The sequence below is a fragment of the Amborella trichopoda genome, chromosome 8, assembly GCF_054954075.1.
Source record: "Amborella trichopoda isolate Santa Cruz 75 chromosome 8, AtrichopodaSantaCruz75HAP2 v2.0, whole genome shotgun sequence".
NCBI classification, from domain to species: Eukaryota; Viridiplantae; Streptophyta; class Magnoliopsida; order Amborellales; family Amborellaceae; genus Amborella; species Amborella trichopoda.
This window is the reverse complement of record NC_142343.1, coordinates 27102108-27124126: the sequence shown is the minus strand read 5'-3', so window position 1 is coordinate 27124126 and position 22019 is coordinate 27102108. Positions and strand designations below refer to the sequence as shown.

At 35.9% G+C, this 22019-nt stretch overlaps 1 protein-coding gene and 1 long non-coding RNA gene across 15 annotated transcripts in view; both read left to right on the top strand.

Annotated features, from left to right (window-relative positions):
• The window catches only part of LOC18433116 (exonuclease V-like protein), a 45538-nt gene extending 32346 nt beyond the window's left edge, over positions 1-13192 (top strand). For 3 of the 14 annotated variants that reach the window (XM_006843212.4, XM_088874622.1, XM_088874623.1), the window contains 4 exons: positions 6569-6718; positions 11851-12004; positions 12518-12594; positions 12707-13192. In XM_006843212.4, coding sequence (XP_006843275.1) covers positions 6569-6718; positions 11851-12004; positions 12518-12594; positions 12707-12926 — 601 coding nt within the window. In that variant the 3' untranslated portion in view covers positions 12927-13192. The remainder of the gene's footprint in view (positions 1-6568; positions 6719-11850; positions 12005-12517; positions 12595-12706) is intronic. The other 11 variants (XR_016061396.1, XM_020666524.2, XR_016061397.1 and 8 more) reach the window with 7 other exon arrangements.
• An 830-nt stretch (positions 13193-14022) lies between these two features.
• Positions 14023-14825, top strand: LOC148780987 (uncharacterized). Its single transcript, XR_016061399.1, has 3 exons — positions 14023-14160; positions 14341-14462; positions 14691-14825. It is a non-coding gene; the product is annotated as an uncharacterized LOC148780987 (long non-coding RNA).
• Positions 14826-22019: the final 7194 nt, after the last annotated feature.

Here is a 22019-nt window from a genome sequence, read left to right as displayed (position 1 = left end):
ATCAAAATAAGTATTATAATCATTAAATTTATTCCACAAACCCAAACAATTCAATATTAAAAGACCTTCTATGAATTTATTATAATTTTTCCACGTACCATAGGTCAGAACCGGTAGGAATTTGTCCCCAGTTGTCGATCCAAACCGCTTCAGCCATTGCCTGCTTCGGAACTTGAATCCCGGTATTAAAGCAGTACCATTTATATGGCCACCTCAAAGAGCTTCGGATTACAGGTGCTCTCGAGCTGCCCATTTTGTTTACATCTACTTGGCTTGGGTGAGTAGAGTACCCCTGATTGGGCTTTTCAATACACTACAAAGAACTTGAACAAAAATACGGCAGAGAAGCATATGATTTCTTGTTTTGTTTTGTATATCGATACAAGGGATTGACTTATATCTTTTTGTTGGCCTTCTTTGTGGCTCAAAACAAGCTGGATTTTCGACCTTCCTCTCAGTTAAATCTTGGTTTCAAGGTCTGAATTCTCAGGTTAAGGTTTCTTAATACCTGTTGTTCTCTCTCATTCTCAGATTAGCTCTATTTTAATTCTCAAGTTTGGAAGAGTTTCCCCTTTTTCTTTCTTCTCTCCTTTCTCTCTCTTGATCCCCTTATATGCATCTTCTACTCTCTCTCTCTCAAATGGCCAAGGTAATGGGGTATTATAGCCCAAGAGGGGTGGATTAGGTTACTTGCTGCCCTTGATATCCGAAGGGAAAATTTGGAAGGAAATTAGCGCAGATTGTCCATGGAATTATGTACTATGATGTACGAAGGGAAATTTTGGAAGGAAATTAGGGCAGATTGCCCAAGGAATTATGTGGGACAGGTGGCATTTCAAACCACTGATGCTGGTATTCCAAATTGGGATGCTTTTCTCACCCAATTTGATGCATTATTTGGCTCTGTGCCAATTTTCCTTTTGTTGGATGATGAACATTATCCTTCAAATTTCAGCTCAAAGACCAAGGACGAGGGAGAAATCAAGAAAGAAGGCTCGGGCTCCTGCAGTCTGATGCAGGCAGCAGGCTCTTTTCATCGTGTGATTTCATCTTTAATTCACCTTCAAGTCTTGTAGTGATTCTCCTAAACAAGTATGTGATCTTGTAGGGCAGTGAAAGAGGATCAATCCATCCAAATTTTACCTCAAAAGGCTTTAAAAATAAATGAGAAATTGAGGACCAACAGTGGAGGTCATGTGGGCTGCTGTTGAACAGAGAGCTTGTCAATCCACTGACAATGAACTATTTGAGGTCTTGATTTTTGTCTCTTCGAAAATTGGGTCAAGATTCCAAATGTTGGAGTGGAGGTCTGAAACTATCTAGATTAGAAATCCACCAAATTTCATCCTAATCAGAGATCATTTGATATTCAGGAGCACTTATCTAGGGTACTTTAGCTTGGGAATAAAGTCTGTTGAACAATATGATTAATGTTTTTTCTCAATTCAAGAAACAAAGTATCATTAAATAAAAAGAATCCCATTTTTAAATATTTTTGAATTTTTGTTATCATCAGAGTGTTTAGTAAGTGAGGAATGAAACTGAAAAAAAAAAAAAGGAAATAGTCATCAGGCCCAAAAGAAGTTCTAGTATTGTTGAAAATTATGGTGATTCAGAAACAACTTAAATACATTAGGGATCCACTATCCTATTGTAAATGAATCTTGAAATGTGTTGTGATCTTCGATACCAATGTAAAAGAAACCTGATTTTAAGTTGGTGGAGGCCCGATTCCGCATACTCATTAACCCATGATTTGGATGGGAGAGATCTGGATCCCATTAACTAGGAATTTAGATCATCAATTTTGCAAATCGAGATCTTTAAATTCAAAAAATGTCTGAATACAAAATTCCTTGTCTTGGAGCGTAGGATCGAGCTTCTGGAGCTAGAGCAACCACCTTCTTAGGCGGTCCCATTAACTCTGCTGAAAACCCCAAGGAAATTGTGCACTAAAACTACAAACACAACATTATTTAAAGAAATCTGAGGCTGTTTTTGACGAAAATAAAATCTAAGATTAAAAATATTCAAAGTCTATACAACAAATGCGAAAAAGATGACATACCTGTTCTAGATCATTGATAACACAATGTAAACATAAAATCACAATGAAATAGTGGCTAAAATATAAAAAATCTAGAGATCCGAGCTTGGTTTTTTCACAATGATACGTGGATTCTTCTATTTGGGTGCCCTACCTTATCGGATACTTATTAGCACACGTACTGATAGAGATTCTTTTGGATTCTTCTTTTTATTTATTAATGATTGGTTATACCATTTTAAAGATTTGATCCTCATTTTGGTTTTGTGTAAACACAAGTGAACCCTGAAAGTGTAAGAAAATTCCATAATATTAAGGTAAAATTTTGTAAATATCCGTTTGGTTTTCTGTTTTTACGAACTAATAGTTTCCGTATGTCTGTTTTTTCAACTTCGTAACACTTTCTTTTTAAAATGGCGAAACTACCCATTTTCGGTTTTTCAAATACCGAAATGGTGTATTCGGTTTTTGAAAAACCGAAATTGGTGGTTTTTTGCAGAAATTTGGATGGGATGCTGAGAAGAAGCCTAGAAATCGTTTAGGCTGAGAAGAAGCATAGAAGTTGCAGCAAGTTAGGCTGAAAAACCAGAGAGTTCAACTAAATCTCTCTTTCTTTCTTTCTTTTTTTTTATTAATTCTAAAAGGTTAAAGGAGCTTGGTTAACAAGCATGGAATTTAGGCTCTGATAAGAAGCATGGAGATTGCAGCAATTTGAGTCTGAAAAACTAGAAAATTCAGCAAGATTCTCTTCTTTTTCTTTTGCAGAGTTAAAAAAAGCTATTTGGTTGTTTGGAGTTAAGACTGAGAAACAAAAGCACATGAATTCAAGAACTAAGAGTGAGAGTGGGAGAACAAGGACTAGAATATGCCTATGAATTTCAAACAAAGAGTGAGAAAATAGGGAGAAAACAGAGAGCAACTGACCTCTAAGAACCTGGTTTCTTTCTCCAATCGCATGAGTTCTGCAATTATGCGATTCTTCCCCTCGAGTCAGCAGCCATGGAAGACAGTTAAAGCTCCTTCGATGCTTTGCATCACAAAAATAATTCCCAGGGAGACAAATCTTCAATGCCGAAGAAGTAGGAGAAGTTGCAGCCGCTGATTTTTGGGCTAAAGAAACCCTAGGTTAAACTCCATGAGATTAAAATAGGACTAATCTTCGTAAAAAGGGAAAAAGGTTTTACATAAACTTGTTTATTTTATAGAAACACAAATTCAGCAAAAATCGAATTTAGTTGATTTTCAGTTTTTCTCTAGACTTTTGGCCGTGTTTCTCTATATGAAACTTTTGAAATTCTCGCTATAAATTTGGTTTTTCAAAAACTAAAATCACGCCAATTTCGGTTTTTGAAAAACCAAAAATGGGGAAAACAGTCTTTTTTTAAAAAAAATTGTTATGAAGTTCAAAAAACAGACATATTTGTAAGAAAATATTCCAAGAAAATATTCTGATCCAAAAACTATTGTTCTAGATTTAATAAGGGGCTCAAAAACAAAATTTTCAGAAAACATTTGTGTAAAATGGCTGAGAAATGAAGGAGAATGATAACAAGCAGATTGGTCAAACAAGGGCTGAAAAAGTTAACAGGCTGAGGAATCGCCCAATTTTTTGAAACTTCATGATTCCCTAGTTTTTTGATAGAATCACCCAGTTTTTAATAGTGGGAAATTGTAAATAACGTGAGACAATTCTTGCTTTCGTAAAGGACCCGATGCTCCTTGAATGATTCTGTGACGAACTGGGTGATTCCTGTCCGAACCAACAATTACACTGTTAGGTATGTAACAGTTTGGAAACACCGATGTTGAAAAACTCGATGATTCAAACTGGAATCACCCAGTTCAAAATGAATCGATCAGTAACTATCTTGAATCCCTTATGGAAAACTAGAAATTAACTCGGTTTTCATTGAATCACCTATTTCACAAAAATCAGGAATCGCCTAATTTTTAGAAAATTGGGTGATTATTCTGAAAATCATGTTCATGCCTTTTGAACCCTTTTTTTGCCTGATCCCCCTTTCTTGCCCATTTCCTTCATTTCTCAGCTGTTCTCTACGAGATTCGTTTTTTTGTTTTTGAGCCCTCTATCAGATTTGCAACACTATTTTTTGGATTAGAGCACTTTTCGATGAGATCTAGAGATCTAAACTAGGTCTGTTTTAGAATATTTGGATTTTTCAGTTTCCATCCACGATTTTGGTGGGGATTTTCTATAGACTATGTTAGCAACAATCTGAAACAGGAATTTGAACATTTCTGGTAATATTTGTGTAGATTTCAATTTTTCATGCTCTTTTTTATTTTTTTTGCAAAAATAGCTTCAAATGCTATGAAATAATGCGATATTTTGAAGTTTCAATGTTCAATTTTGTTAGGGTTTTATGTTTGGACACTGTTAGGCATGATCTAAGACACTTTTTTATCATTTCACCTCATGTTTGTATAGGTTTTGGTTTTTCATGATTCTTTTTTTTTTTTTGACAAATAATAGTGTCAGGTTTTCCCAAAAACTGCTAATATCTAGATGTGTTTAGGGCATAATGCCAGATCTCGCCGTTATTTTCTGATAAACAGCTAGATCATGCAGTTTTTCAAAGTGCATGATTATTTATTCGTGATTTATCAGGAAATATTTATTTTCTGTGATTTGTTTTTCAGTTTCCTTTGTTTTTTTTTTTGTTGTTGTTGCTGTGTTATTATTAGCCTCCATTATTTTGTTCATAATTTTCATGATTTGTTATTGTCAAGTTACTATTTGCTGAATTTTGATAGTTAAAAATTTCTTGGTGATTTTATAATTTTTTCAAATTTTGAATCGCTGACTGCTGATTTTAAACTCTGAAACTTATGATCCAACTTTTTAATCTGTTTTGGTTGACACAGTATTAATGCCTGAAACATTGGTTTCCTTTTTCCTTTTTCTTTTTTTTGGTGGATAATAATGCTTTCCAATTTTATTTTCAAAGCAATTAGGTGCTTGTTTTTATCATTGAGATGTTATTAATTTTGTTTTTATCTCTAATAAAGGTTTAGCATGTCACATCTCAGAAAGGATCCTGCATTGCATCACTGAATTTTAGCACATCCTGATAGAAAGGAAAACTTATTTGTAATTATCTTGGGAAGACAGTAGTGTTATTCAGCAGTTTAAGTAACATGTTGGAGAGGTTAAAGGTGACGTTTCATTATGTTCCACAGTGCCTAAGAATTTGAGGGAGTAGATGTTGGCTTTCTTAATGCCAACAATAACAAAGAGGCTGCCAGATTGTCAAGGAGATTGCAATTTATTCTATGGAGCTAATTTTTGTTTTTTTTTATTGCTGCTTTTTTTTTTTTTTTTTTTGGTTTTCTCTTTTTCCTTTTTTCTTTTTTTTTGGGCATTTTTTTTGTTTTGTTGGGGGGTGGGGGGGGTGGGGGGGGGTGGGGGGGAGGGTGGGGTTGGTTGAGGGGTGGATGAGGATGAGGAGTTTCAAACCCAACTCGAGCTTGCGACAAGGACCAGTTTTGAGGATCTGTACAGTTGGCAGAGCTGTATGAGGAGGAATCGACTGGCAGCCTCAGGGGCCAATACTAGTCGCAATGGGGGGCCCTTGGGGGTTGGGGCGAGCCTTGAGGCATGTGGCAGGGGACTTTGGATAATGTGCCCCTGGTTTTAGGAACAAGTTTTGTGGAGAGGAGGCGAGGAGCATAACCTAAGAAAAATAAAGTAATGAAAGACTAAACTACCTCTAAATTCTCTATAACCCCAAAAGGCATAAATACCCTTAATTAAATAAACTTTAAAGACAAATAACCTTAGCACTCTCAAAAAAATAAAAAAGTTAAAGCCCTAATGCCATGCTGCCCTTGGCAGGTGGTCTCTTTCCATCTCTTTATCAATTTTTCGAGTGGGAGCATGGCCATCTGAAATAAATGAGAAAAGCAAAAGATAAACTAGCTACCCATTGCGCCTGCACAGTGTGCGCCGGTCACGGCACTTGTGCTATACGTCAAAGAGGTTCTTGGCACAATCGTCATTAAAGTTATTTCTCTTGTCCTGGATCTTAAAGGCTGGCACCCTGCTTTCTATGTGTTCTTTAGGTGCAGGGCATAAATACAGTTGGCTACTTACTCTCTTTAGCCAGCATTTTGCCCTTAATTATGATGGAAAGGATCATAGGCATACAAGATGTCTTTATACGTCTCATTGTCTGGATGCATTTTTCCTTTATTATAATTTGTATCATACCCTCAAACTTAACCTTTTCTCGCGCTTCTGTCCTTGTCCATTTTGTTGAAGGCTCTCATGCGAGTTTCCATGCTTGTTTGCTATAATAAATGAAACAAAATTCATATGCTTTTATGTTCTCCTGGATTGTATCTAGTCATTATTTTCCATTTGATCACGCATTACTTTTCTTCTAGTGTATGATCTCCCCAACACCACAATCAGTTATGGCCACTAGCAATATTCTGTTGAATGCATCCTCACATTGTAGTCAATTTTATTATTTGCTGATATACCATGTCACTTTCTAGTATTGGGCTTGTGGAAGGTGTATGGATTGTTGGGGTGATTGATGAGGTCCAAATGCCTGTTACAGACAATGAGAAAAACCTTTCTTTGATTGATACAAAAACTCGCTCTCGTTCTACACTTCCCTCTGAAGCACAAAAGAGAAATGCAAGGTTTGTTCTTCACTCTTCCTCACTTACTTGCTATTTATGCAGTTGAAAAACTATGATTCCACTGAAGATATACTTTGATTGAGTGTGCTCTTTTGCTTTAACTTTTATGTGCTCCTTGTTGAATGCTTGCCTTTGTATGGTTATGTCTTGGATAAATTTTGGGCCATCTTAGTGGCGCATATGTGTTTCATGTGCATGCAAGCGCACATAATTAACAAGTGATGTGGGATTGTGTTCAAATGGCTCTCTAGAACTTTCTATAAGTACTTTTTGGGCTGATTTTCCTTTAACACATGGAATTATGAGAGAACTTATCAGCGTATCGAGCATATGAGTTATCCTCATTAGATCCAGAAATTTATCATGTAAGATATTATGTAATTCATTTGGCTTAGTAACATGAGATACTGCATAAACGGCTTGGTAATTGTACACTGGTTAACTTATCCATTAGCTATACAGGGTTCTCATTAGGTTATGGGATCTCATTGGCATATGAGCACTAAGTTATTTTCCAAATATCCTTTTTCTTTTTTTTTTTTGGTTGGGGTGGGGGGATGGGGGTGGGGGTGGAGGGTAGTTATCCTTATTTTTGTTGTACTGACTACTGTGACACAAATGATAATTATAATCCTAAAGCAAGACCAGAACATGATTAGAAGTTTAATGACTTAAAGGCATGACAATTTTAAAATCCTCCTGGGTGTCAATCACGCACAATCTAGTAAGACGAAAATCCCTATTTCAAGCTTGAATTCAAACAAAAAAAGAAAAGAAGTTGTCTTTGACAATCATAAGGGCCCCTAACAAGTTATAGGTCCATTAATGGTATGTGAGAAGATTATCTTAACTATTCTAGTGACTTAGGACTTTGTCTTTGTCCGGTATGCTTTTCTCCATATTCAGAAACAAATTTTATTGGTTATGTTTATGTTTATATAAAATGTATGCAGATGCAAGTTTTTCTTGTCTGTACGTTCTATTAAAATATTCCTACAATTAACTTTAGAGACCCTGAACCCTAGGAATGGATGTTTGCTCTCTTGGAATGATAAGCACCAACTATGACTCTAATCCAAGAAAAGAGAATAAGATAGTAAAACAACATTGGCATAAATGAAACTTTTGTCAGAAGTTGGGAAGCATAGCTTACCTTGTATGCATACAGTGCGGAGATGTAGATTTCAAGATGCTCAAACTCTGAAAATTAATATTTCATGTGACTGTGGCTACAACTTATCTGTATATCCTCAATCATAGGTCCATGAGTATGTGGAATCAATGGAATTTCTGCTAGCATTCTTATGATAGATATTTAACTTGTAAGTGCCGCTGCTGCATTCTTCTTTTCTGTCTTTATGGAATGAGAGTGCCACAGGGAACTTTGAGAGGTGGCTGGTTATCTGGTAAGGTTGTTACCTCACTAGGATTAAGAATTGCTCTGGTTATGCCGCTTTGTCTGACCTCCATACACCTCTCTATTTCTGGATGTAGGTGTCCCAAATTTTTTTATTATTATTATAAATGTCTCCATCATTTAGAAGATTGAGAGCACCCAAAATGCTATCTTGCTGAAGGGATCATCTGAGGGTCACAAATTTAATATAGTTAATTGGGATACATTTTGTCCGCTGAAGAACTTCGGTCGCCTAGGGATGAGGCGATAATGTATGTCAATTCATTGTTTCCAGGCAAGTGCTTTGTGGCTTTCCAGTGAAAGGGTTAGTCAATTGTGGAAGAAGGTTATCGCCCATATATATGGTTAGTAGATTTGGATGGCTTATTAATCCACTTGGATCTGCCATGGTACCTTGGCGGCGTGGAAAAGGATCAATCCTGTCCCTGAAGAATTTGTAAATGAACATGAGGTTTCATGCGGGGTAGGGATGAAAATACGATTTTGGCAAGTCCTCTGGTTTGGTTCCAAAACTCTTGCTGACTTCCCTAACTTGCTGCACATTGCCAATGACCCAGACATCTATTCCAGGAGTGGTTAATCACCACAATGTCCAGTTGGGCTTTGGTGGCCAAATTTCGACTCTAAGATATTTTGAGGTGAGGGACAGGCTTAGCCTTTGTTGCCTGCAATTGCTGTTCTTTTGAAACCAAGGCTTGGATGACCTGATCTGGTGCACCATTTGTACAGGCTCTTTTTCAGTGAAATAATTTTACAATTCTCTCCCCAGATCCATATTGAGCCAAGTTCCCGTCCATGTACTTTGGAGTTTAAATGTTTTACAACCTACAAAACAGAGGACTCCTCATTCCTAATAAATGCATTGTGTAAGACACAGGTATAGACTGTTAATCAACCATTTGTACATTGCAATGTGGTCTCTGAATATTTGATTATTCTTTTTTCTGATCCAACAGTTTTAGTTGGGTTGCCTGGCCACAACGGAAGATTTGTTCAAGCAATGGTTCCTCCCCCCACTCCCCGCCCTCAAACAACTCCTGTCACCGCCATTTGCCTCATCCTTTGGTTTTTAGGCTAAGTGGCCATCCTCTTGCCAATTAGCTAGCTCGGAAATTATGAAACACTTAAGAGCAAATTTGGTTCTTCCTGAAGGATGGTCAATATCCCTGAGTATATCATGGACTTTGGTGAGGAAAGAACATTGGTGGATCTCAATGTTAGATTTGCTTGGGCTGGCAAAATGATCGGATTTGGCCTTCGCATCTACAGATCATTGATTAATATTCCACCACCCAGGCGGATCAACCTGAAATTTGATGGAACGAAATCCTGGATCTCAGGGGGTGTTCTTCATTCCCATTGGGGCAGTATTCTTCTTATGTCAGCTTTACATTGTGACTTGCAATTAATGTGGAAGCTCTTGCTCTCTTTACAACCATATGATGATACTCACCTCAATGAGGCCTCCAGATAATAGAAGCTGATCCATTCAACATGATCTTTTAGGAAAGAAAATAATCCTTTTGGCCCTGGAGATTGGATATTTTTTTTTTGACAAGATTTTCAGAAGATACAAATTTTGCTGTTTCTTTTTGCATAGATGGTGCGAATCAAATGCGTGACAGATTCAATTGTGAGAGGGGGTCTTACAGATCTATTTTTAGCTCCAAATTAATGCTAGGAATAACCCCCTTTCTTTCTCTTTTGATGTGTTTTCACCTTTCTGTTTGGTTTTAGAGATTGCATATATTGTAAATCTTATGCACATTAATAATTACTTTCTTACCATGAAAAAGGAAAAAATGGTGCCTCTTACAGATGGAAGTGAGATTTGGTTATCCATGCTAATTAACTTCTGTTGTCTAGTCTTTTTTCATCTACTATTGGATAGCTCGCTGCTAATTTGCTCGTGTTTGTGACTTTTATTTTGTTGAAGGGTTTGTGTTTGGTTTGAATAATTTCACTAGGTAGCCATTGAAGGAAGATTTCTGCTGCAAGTTTAGAGTACTTGTACAATTAGTTATATGCTGTCATCTGGTATTGTTTTGCACTTACGGATGTTTTAAGTGTATTACTGCATTTAAAGCATTTGTTGCAGTCACAGCCCCAGACAAAGGGCATTGCGTAATTGTGTTATTTTCTTGGTTTAGAATGGTGTTTTGGCAGAAGATACGAATTTATGTTTGGACTGATATGCCAAGTATAATGAGATAGATATTTTTTTCTTGTAACAGTTACATTTATGTACATCCTACGAAGCTACATCTCAAATATTGCTGTACACTAGGGTGGTCATATCATAGAGTCATCTCTCTGCTGACTGCTTGTTTGAAGCTTGCTAGATCTCTATATCTCTTTATTACTAGACCTAGTATTGCTCATGTCATGTGTATGGTTAAACAGTGAGCAGCAGGTCATTGAGGATGCCACGTACTGTTTTTGTTTGCTCTATACAATAGCCTCATTTGATTGTTTCCCCATACAGATGCTCTTCAGAAGTCACCGTCTCTACAAATCTCAGCATTTGTGCTTCCAGGCTTATTGGATAGCATAAAAATATTACATGACATGGCTCCCCTTTTGAATAATCCAATCTCCAGGGCCTACTTAGGAGATTGCATAGTTTCATGAACTTTTTTATCCTAGTATGAATTCGATTGTATCATAACACCCTGTGTTCTGCGACGAGCGGTTGGTTAGATAGGTATGAATCCTGTGCTTTATGAGCACAAGTGAAACTTACGTGGTCTATCCCTTCTAATTAAAATGTATTCTGCATCCGGGGTTATTACATGTCTATTAATTGTTCTCAACATCAACTTCTAAAGGAGCAAAATGGTAGCAGTAAACAAGATTTATACTATGTTTAACAGAGAATAACAAATGTATCTTCAAATGATGTGAAAGCTCACTATATAGAAAAGGGAAAAGATGGATATGAAAGAATGGAGGTGGCAAGGGAGATTAGGGACCCAATCAGAAAGAAGATGATAGTGGGGAACAGTGAGGTACTGTGTAGGTGCTCAACGATTAGAAGAAACCTCCTATGATTAAGGGTTTGAGGGCAGAGCTATTGAGGATGTTCAAGCTCCTGCCAACCTCTTGAGATGGTTGCAACCACGGTTTGAGTGCTAATGCTCTGATGTGGCAATAATAGTGCAGTAAAAAGCTAGACCACGGTGGTAAATACAAATCAAAACGCTGAGCTATGATCATGGCACAAGTGCCAGCAATTGAGACATGACTACAGATCTTGTCATGTCATCAGAGGTTCAACATGGTTCACAGTAATGAAGGATATTCTGGGCGAGGATCCAATGTCTGCAAATGGTCTTTTCTGAATTTTATGTTTCTCTGTTGCCTCATTCTGTCTTTAACTGTGATGATTGCATGAGGGGAATTTTCAATTCACTTAATCTTTGTGCTTCGATGACCTCTTACCAGCTACCATTTGTTTGTGTGAAAATTTACCCGTGGAGATATATGTCTCCTGAAAAACTTGTGCGACCTCTTTCTTTTGAATTTGCAAGTCATGATCTCAAAGATGACATTGCCAGTCAACCTTAATTGGTGATTTTAGATCTATTTTTCATTTGGTATGCGTGAAAGTTATGATATTGCTTTCTGTTTTTCTAATTCAAAACCCTTTCCTTTTCACTTCTGCTTGGGAAACTCATCTACTGTGAAGGTTTTGAAACTTTTAATATCTTCTCAGGTTACAGCTTATGTGCTACAAGTGCTTGTGGGACAATCTAGTTGCTGATAAATTCCCAGCAGACCTGTTTTATGAGTTTTTCAGGCTGCGTCCACAACATATTTTGTCTAAAGATGTCAAGGAGTATGCTGGTAGTTTGAGGTTTGATGTAAAGGTACTGTTTGTCTATACACATTCAGTGATTTATTTATGGGGTATTAATGGATAGTAAGGACCCCTTAGTCAAATTTGAAACCCAGCTTGTCGTAGAACAAAAACTTGAAGCTAAAACAGAAGTCTCTAAATTTTGTGTTCCCCTTGTGTACTTTGTGTGCAATATTTGTGGTATGCAACTTGCAATGCTCAGTGTTTTTTTTTTTTTTTTTAATTGAAAATGCTCTTGGATATTGTTCTTCTTATTTCTAAAGTATATATTCAATGCCACTCGTTTGGCTTGGAGCTGTTGGATATTTAAAAAGACATGGGGTACAATCATCCATCAACCCTGGAATTTCACTTTCAAATCTGGAATTTGTATTGGATATTGTACTGGAATGACAGGGTGAAAATGAATAAATCTGATTAAAAATTGATTCAAGTTTATTTTTCTCCCTGAGATTTAGTGGAGGATAATGGCATGCGCTTTCTATTATTGTTTCATGAATGCATACAACTTTTGACAATGCAGACTTTGGAATATCTAGTGAAATATTTCAGAAATATGTGTTCAGTGCTACCTTCAGCTCACGACCTATTATTGCTCAGGTAGATTGGTTAGTTATACACATGCTCCGAGAATGCTCCTTAATTTATGTAGAGCATTGGACTATGACTTTGTTTCTTTTATGAAAATTGAAATTAATTTGTCTTTGTGCAGATACGAACTCCAAGCAGATCATTCATTGCTTGAGGAATACCATTTCTCATATGATGCCCATTGGTTTGAAAGCCAGATCCAGTGGTACCTCAAATATTGGCTTGGGCAAAGAGAAGCTGGTTATGTCGGTGAAGATGAGACATGGAAGTGTAACTTCTGTTCTTTCTCAGCTGTGTGTCCTCTGATGCAGCATCAGACACAAGAACAAAGAAACAAATGACTGTTTGCCCACGACACTCTTTTCGTGCGTGTGCACGAGGAAGATTCCACATGTCTATTTGGCTGTTTACAACTTTTCCTGCTTACTCTTCATGAAGTGGAATGGAATGGAAAATCATCCACCACACCACTTGAAAATACGGAATTCATTTTTATTTGGAATTGGATATTCGTACTTCCATGGTTGTATTTATTTTTCTTCTTTTGTAGATTTTCAGAGAGGAGTCAGATATGGAAGACTGGGTCATTCTTCGTAGGTTGTTCAAATAGGAAATCGTGTTCTCTTTATTCTTTGGAAAAAGTTTATAAAAGGATGCAACTACGGATGCACCTCAAAAATCCATCGAAAAAGGTAGTTTTAATGTTGAAAAACACTTTGACCGTTTCCTTGTTTCAGAGGCTTGGGAAAGAGTCTTCCCTTTGGTTAAGGTTAATGCTCTTACCAAGCTTTCCTCTAACCATTTGCTTATTTATCTTCATACTTAGGAAGTTTTATCTGGGCCTAAGCTTTTTCGTTTTGATATAAACTAGCTGGAGGAGCCTGAGGTTATTGAAATCATCAAACAAACATGGGCCAACAGTTATGTTTTGGGCAGTTTCGGCTTTTGTCTTCATAAAGAGTTGGTCTGCCTAAACCACAAACTCATCTCTTGGAAAAAAGAAAACCAATATCAGCTTAAGGGCAAGATTGAATATACTTTGATGGATTTAGAGATGCTTGAAAACGCAATATAGGAAAATCATAATCTCTTTGAAGAGATGATGGTTAACAAGAATGTTTTACTTAATAAGTTACATGATTACCTTAAGATGGAGGAAATTTATTGGAAATAGAGATCAAGAGTTAAATGGCTTAAGGAATGTGATAGGAACACCAAATTCTTTCATGTAATTGCAAATCTGAGAAGAAGGCAAAATGACATATCTGCCATGAGTTTACTTGGAGTATAAGAGGGTGACTATAAAACCCATGATGAAGCCATTATTAGATACTTTAAAAATGCCTTTTTAAGTAAAATTAATTTTGGATGGAGTTCCTTTTAAATCTTAGCCACCTTATTTGGTTTCAGATTTAGAGAGAGAAGTTACAATCGAATAAGCCAAATTGGCAGTTTTTGCTCTCCTGGGCTCTGATGGCTTTCCTCTCATTTTCTTTCAGTGATTTCGGAATTTGCTCAAGGATGATGTTGTTTTAATTGTTAAGGAATTCATGACTACTGGTAACGTGCTTAAAGGTATTAACTCAACATATATTTCTTTAATTCCAAAAAAAGATGTCATTGCTGATATTGGTGATATTAGGCCGATTAGCCTCTTATCTAGTTTGTACAAAATTATTGCTAAGATTTTAGCAAATAAACTTAAGTTGGTTCTTCCTTTTGTGATTTTTGATGAACAATTTGTCTTCATTACAGACCATATGATTACGGATAGCATTCTCAGTACCCCAAGAATGCATTCACTCTAAAAAACTATCAAAGAAACCAGGAGTGGTTATTAAATTAGATATGGAGAAAGCTTTTGATAGAGTTGAATGGTAAGTCCTTCATGAGATTATTAGAAGAATGAGGTTTGGTGGTAGATGGATTTCTTGGATTATGGGATGCCTCTCATCGGCCCATTTTTTGGTTCTTATTAATGGCTCTCCTAAAGGGGTTTTTCATGCTTCTAGGGGTATTAGGCAAGGAGACCCTTTATCTCCTTTTATACTTTATTCCAGTAGCAGAAGACTTCAATCTAATGCTCAAGAATATTGTGAATGCAGGTCTTCTATCAAGTTTCAATGTTTCTTCATCTGAGCCAACTATTTCTCATTTGTAATATGTAGATGATATCTTGATTTTTTGTGATGCAAAGCAAGAATAAATTTAGAATTTGAGTACTTTTCTCCTTTGCTGCTAGCTAGCTCTGGGTCTCAAAGTTAATTTTCATGAAACTTCGATTGTGGACATTTCTTACTCTAACAGCCTTATGGATTCGCTTGCTTATGTATTTGGCTGTAAAATTGATAAGTTTCCTCTTAAATACCTTGAGGTTTCTATCTCTAATTGTAAGCTCTCTCGAGCAATTTGGGACCCTCACATTTACATATATCAAGTTAAATTGGACTTTTAGAAGACTAAAACTTTATTTTTGGGTGGTCAAATCGACCTATGCAAATCTTCCCATCTATTTGATATTTATATTGTAGATTTCTAGTGAAGTCATCAAGCTAATTGAAGTATATATGCACAATTTCATCTAGGGTAATGTGGAGGATAATCACAGAAAAATCACTTGGTGACTTGGGACCAAGTTTGCATGCCCTCAAAACTAGAGGGATTGAGTATCAGAAAGTTAAAACTTATGAATTGGGCACTTTTATCCAAATGGTGGTGGAGAATTTTTCAGAACTCTTCACATCTTTAGACAGATATGTTGATTGCTAAGTATGACTTCGATCATCTTACCCATCAGATCAAAAAAAGTAGATGAGGTAAATTCACATCGCAGATTTGAAAAGATATCTATAACTACATAAATATTGTCTTCAGTAATATCATATGGTTAATTAGCAATGGAGAAAACATTTTCTTTTGGTTTAACAAATGGCTTCGTGATGCACCTCTATTTTCTATGTTCCTTGACCTCTTCGTCAAAGTTGTTCAACTTGATACAAAACTTTCAGATCTGGTATCTTCTTCACCTTCTAATAGTATGGTCCGAAATATTGATTGCCTCTACAATAGGCTCTCGGATTTTGTCATTTCACAGCTGCAAAATCTCTTACATCAACTAGAACAAGTATATTTTTCTCCTAATTTTGAGGATATGATCATTTGGGAATCTGAAAATGATTGGTTTTTTCTGCTAAATATGTGTACATGCTTCTCTTTATGGATCGGGTACGTAACACTGATTCCACACTTGGTTGTATTTGGAAGTGGCCTATTTAAGTTAAAATCCAAGCTTTTCTATGGGGTGCTTACCAAGGAAAATACTTAACAGTGGATAATTTGCAAGGGAAGGGTATGCTTGATGTATAAAAATGATGAAGAATATGGTATTCATCTTTTCTTACACCATCCTTTTCTGCTATCTTATGGTATTAGGCTTTCTCCATGTTGGTCGTTTTTTTATGTTACCATTGAACCTCATTAGCATTATTAACCATCTTGTTGTGTCGAGATTACCAAAGAAAGGAGTTGTGATATGGAAAATCTTCAGAAGTATTGTTCCGTGACATATATGGGTAGAACAAAATAGGAGAACTTTTGATGGGGTTTCTCAAGTAAAAGATCGTATTTCACAATCTCTTTGGAATTGGTTCTCTTCCACACTTGAAGGTCGGGGAGTTCTTTGGACTGACATTTATGTCAATCTACAAAATTTTGCAAACTCTTTTTCATTCTCTGGCCGTCCCCTTAGAACTTGGATCTCACCTCCAGAAGATTGCCTCAACTTAACTTTGATGGTAGCTCCTTTGGAAATCCAGGCCCGACGGGTGTTGTGGGCTTCTTCGCTACAGTTTAGGAATGGTTCTTTTCTCTTACTTTGATCCATGTGGCTCTACGATTGCCAATCAAGCTGAATTAACTACCCTCATACAAGGCCTATAAATTATTATTGAGAAGGGATTTTATGGAAATATTATAAATGAAGGGGACTCCTTTAATGTTATTAAATGGTGTAGGAGAGAGCAAATGATCCCTTGGTCCTTATTTACCCTTTGGATTAAAATTCATGATCTTTGTGCTCTGCCAAATTTGAGAATTTCATTCGGCCACACCCTCCGAGAAGCTAACGATGCTACCGATGGCCTTGCTAAGAATGGACTTTCTCTTACCTCGATGCAAACTTCTAACTTTTGATTCCATCTTTGTAATCTCATGCTTTTGAAGCATCTTTTGAATAAAAGCTCATAATATTTGTAAAAAAAAAAAAATGCCACTCCATAGTTGTCTACTACCTACAAAGGGTAGAAATGTCATCAATCTTATAACGTAAGCTTTCTTTGCAATGAAAAGAAAAGCAAAAAAGAAAAGAAAGAAACCTGTAATAGGGGTAAAAAGGCTAAAAGTGCCAGTGTGCTATTGTGCCTACATATTAGAAAAGAAACACTGTAGCAACATTTTACATTGAAATGTGATTTGGTTTTGGATTCTCATAAATCCTTAGCATTTGAATTGACTTCTTAAAAAAATATGGTATAACCTCCTACTATGTTGTTAGTGTTTCTAAACATGCTTAAAAAAAATAAGTTGTAATTGTAACGTTTTTTCGAAAAACTATACAGTTATAATTTGAAGTACACATTTGCCGGAGGACAATAAAAAAGGATCACTACATGACACCTGAAAGCTTGCACTACATTATAATGTTACATTTAATGGGAGGAGCCTCTCAAACACCAACACACTTAATAATCTTCAACATATCTAGAAGAAAACAGAGTTTTCTTTGATTACAGCACTGACAATTTTTTGGAGTGAATCCTTCACAAAATTACCCATGAGATGAACTATTTATGCAGTTATGTGTACAAGTTTTGCTAGAAAAACTTCAAGAGAATAACAGAAAATATTACCACTCACCCAAGCTAGTTAAACCCCAAATTTAGAAAAGCAACAATTTTTTGTTGAGAGAATGTAATAAAATAGGAAAGTATATATAGTGTGTAACAAGATAGGAAAGTGTTGCATGTACCAAGATAGAAAAGTGTCAATTATACCATTTTGTCACTATTATGTATACAATGACAGAACCACCTTAATGTTTGTGTGAGTCAGAATTATCTTATCAAAAGTTCATTTCTCTCTCTTACCACTTATCCTTATTAATGTGTTATTAGCATCACTTTCGTGCTCCCACAATGTCCAAGTTTGAAGCAAAGATCTAGAAAAACATCCAAGGCAATGACTTGGTGAAGATACTAGCAACTTGATTTCTAGAATAAACTAGCCAAGTGACAAGTATCCAATAGCAACATTTTCATGCACAAAATGATAGTCTAACTCAATGCGCTTTGTCCTAATAAGAAAAACCTGATTAACTATCATATAGAAAGCATTGTTCTGGATGCTTCGAAAAATGCGATGCTTATATCGATTAAAATATTTAAACAAACATTAGACTCCAAACAAAGACCAGAGGACATCGCACTCGGGGCCAAATTCGCCCATGCATTCCATATTATAGAAACACAGGTTTTATATATGTATATACTGGGAACAGAACAATTTCAGAGGTTTAATCCTCTGTTACAATTTATATCAACTTGACTTAGGCCAAATACCTTTGATTCAAGCCTTGAAACCTACACATTCGTTTCTAGGAAAAAAATATACAAATGCATTTAAAAGGGGAAATAATATCAAAGGGCATATCAGCTCATATATTTGTGTTCAAACGCAAGGATACCGATCCTCAAGTGTGATCTGCGAGAACGGCCTTCAAGTGAATTGCAGAAAAATAAACTACTCTATCTCTCTCTCTGTATTGACCATGCTAAGAGAACAGTCATATATGATAACTGTCCCTTTCACGCTATGTATATCTCAATCAGTCTTTCTCTTAATTTCACTCTTTACTAAAGCAAGGAACCAAAAAAATTGTCTTGATTGATATGTGAATCAAGATTAGAAAAATGTGAACCCCTCTCTAATCAAGAGATATGCCTTTATAGCTTTCATGAGTTGATAAGTTTTTATTTTCAATTGGTAATTACGAAACTATGATCTTTTAATCTGCACACCCTTCATCTTCATCTGATGCATATCTTGATCTTCATCTTTGCTTCGATCTTCATCTTTAACCTTATCTCCAAGCTAATCTTCATATTCACGCTATCATGTCGTTTATCTTGACGTCCTTATAGATTAAGATTGATCATTTTTTCACACAGATGTCATTCAATGCTTATCTCTTAATTTGAATTCACGGATATCTTAATTAACAGAGTTATCATCTTGAGAAAAATTAGAGATTCTGGTGTCTTCTATCACCTATTCATTAAATTTTTGCAACTTAGTTGGATACATCTTCATATATTCTCAATCGCTTCCTGATGGTGCATCCTTTGTTCACAACATTTGGAGAGGTGAAAGAGAGTTCAAAGATGAACATAATGGTCAAAGTCTCGCTGAAAATGGATCACAAATGAAACATATATGGTTCATCCCAACAACTGTGTTTCTGTTAGAAATCGCATCATCAAAACCAGAGAATTGCGGCTGCAACCGCTTCTAATATATAAATCAATCGATGCCGCACCTTTTAAGGGTTATAGATTTTTCTAATGGCCCTGGTCCTATTAGAAAATTCCTCATATCGAGAGAAAAATCACAATTTTGGTGATCGGGTGTCAATCCTGACCATTATGCACGGGGTATAGAGTTGTTAAGGCTCTAACTGTCGGGATATGCGGATGATGAGTTAATTCACATGCGATTGATATGAAACTTTAGGGCAAGGGATATAATGCCTTGAACATGAGCCTCTGAAAAGTCTCGGCTTAATCCCAAAACATCAAGTTTTAAGGCATCGGTCAAGGCATATTTTAACTAACAGTGGATATGGACATGAGTTAAGCCAAGTTCGAATATTGCCCAAGTTATATCATTGCCAAAATAAGGCATATCAGGCATCAACATGTATATCTTCAAGGATTTACCTCAACATATGATGATGTTCCCCTTATGCTCTGTCTGTTAAAGCCCCACATCTTTAACAAATGACGGATTAAAAGAGTCATATCACATCTCATCCAAAACATCTCAAATATCCATTGGAGATGCGTGTATATGCCACGGGAGTATACATATCCCAGAGTCTCATCTCAAATTGAAACATCTTCATAATACCTTGTCATAGACCATATGTTATGATGCACACGTGTAACTAACGATGGATTCAAGAAAATATGTACATCAAAACCGCATCAAGTTCTTCCACATATCACATGGATAAACATATTGGGCTTTAAGAGTATATGTATCTTAGAACCAGTCTCATAATGAGATGGCTTTCATATTTTTTATTATCGATTGTAAGTTAAAATTGAATAGGCTTAACTGACAAACTATTGGTATTATATCTTTTATCGGTCGTAAGTCAAGACATATAGGAGCTGACTAATGAATCAAGACTCTGAACGCATATCGGGGCCCTCGTATAATAAATCTTGGGCATATCATATTTTTCATGTCATATCTAGGGCATATCTGAATAAGTGTTATCAAGAACTATACTCATATCTTATCAACCATCTTTTAAGACAGTTATCCAACATTCACTTTGATAGTGGATACAAAGAGTAGAGCAAATTGTTAAGCCAAAAAACAAGGCAAAATGAACACCCTCAACAAGCCACTTGCTAAAAACCAAACTAAGTGAACAAGTTACAATCCTTGAAATAACAATTACAATCATTTCTAGCCTTGTAAAACCACTGTAAATAAACTCAAATACCAATCCCTTATGGGGCAATTACATATAAAGCAATACTAGCTTATGAATTACACTTTCATAACACAAATTACATAACTTATGTCATAAAACTTAAATACAACATGCAACTAATCTAAACAAAATTATAAGGAATAAAATCAACTAAATAGGGATTATAATGCCAAATTAAAGTAGAAAAGCCATGTTTCGAACCCTTTGTGCCGGGGCTACGCAATCGGGCCTTATAAAGACTTAATTTTGTCATTTCTGATTGTACAAAAGTGGTTCAATCTCACAAGAGTGTCTAATCCAAATGGGAAACAATTACACACATTAAAATTACTTCTTAAGATATCAACACACCAGAATTATCATCCAAAATAGAATGCAAAAAGTTTGAGTTGAATCGGATAAAGAACAAGAGAGTTATGGCCAAACTACACACGGTGATTCATCGGACCGCCAAAACAATCTTGTATGAAAAGATTATGAACCCCCATAGGTAAAAACGTGATGAACAAGTTCTGACAATTGAGTGACACTCTGATACTAAATTATTTGATGAATTTGAAGCAAAGTAATCAATGAATACTATGCATGATCATGGATTTTCATGCATATAGGTTATAACTCATGAATGACCACAATATGAATAAGCATGATGAAAAAGATGATCAAATGGGGATTCTAAGATCAATGAAACTTTTATAAATTCAAAACTCTAACAACTATAGATGCCAAGAATATGATCTTATGAGAAAAGAAAATTCTATGGAGTTTACCAAAAATGCACACTATGGACTTAAGCATAAGAAATGATGACCACCATTAAGATCACCATTAATGGAACTCTAAAATCTCTCTTTTTAATTTTCTCTCACAATTAGAAAAATGGAGGGGGGGGCAAAATTTCCAAAATGGTTCAAGGGTTAAGAAATAGTTGGGGTTTGAGATCTCATGATGTGTTTTTTTAATGTATTAGAGGCTAATGTACCTAGCCACCCATCCCCATCCAACCATTAAGATGAAATGATGGGATTTTACACTATTATCACTCCCCTTAAACATAAGTTATGCCACTTTACCATTTTGTCATTGGCCCATGTTTTTGTTCCAATTGTATCTAATATGGCCTTGCAAAAATACCCTTAGTTTCTTTAATAATGTATTAGAGTAGATAATCACAAAGGCTAAAGGGCAAAGAAGTAATTGGTAAAGCTCACATATGTGGAGATATTCTACTTTATCACAGCCAATCACTTTGTAGATCTAAAATTTCAAACCAATCATTTTAAAGATAATGTCCCCTTCACAAATGTATGTGAAGATATTTTTCAACTCAAATTTGAAAAATGGATTTTCCCTTTAATATCAAATAAATAAATTAATTAAACTTCACACATGTCATGCATGACCCATGTGTGACTTAATTAAGACGTGATAAAAAGATGGGTCTTAAGTTATAACATTATATAACAAAATATAACAAGACACCATAACATAACCCCTTATAAAACAAGCAACCAATTGCCAATTTAGTCCCCCGCCTAGGGATCAGTGCCTAGCTGGGCGGTGATCCTAGAGTGAGGTGTGGGGTGCCACATGGCAGCCTTATGTCACTATCATGTCTGAACTAAAGTGGAATTTGAGTCAACTAATTTGAAAA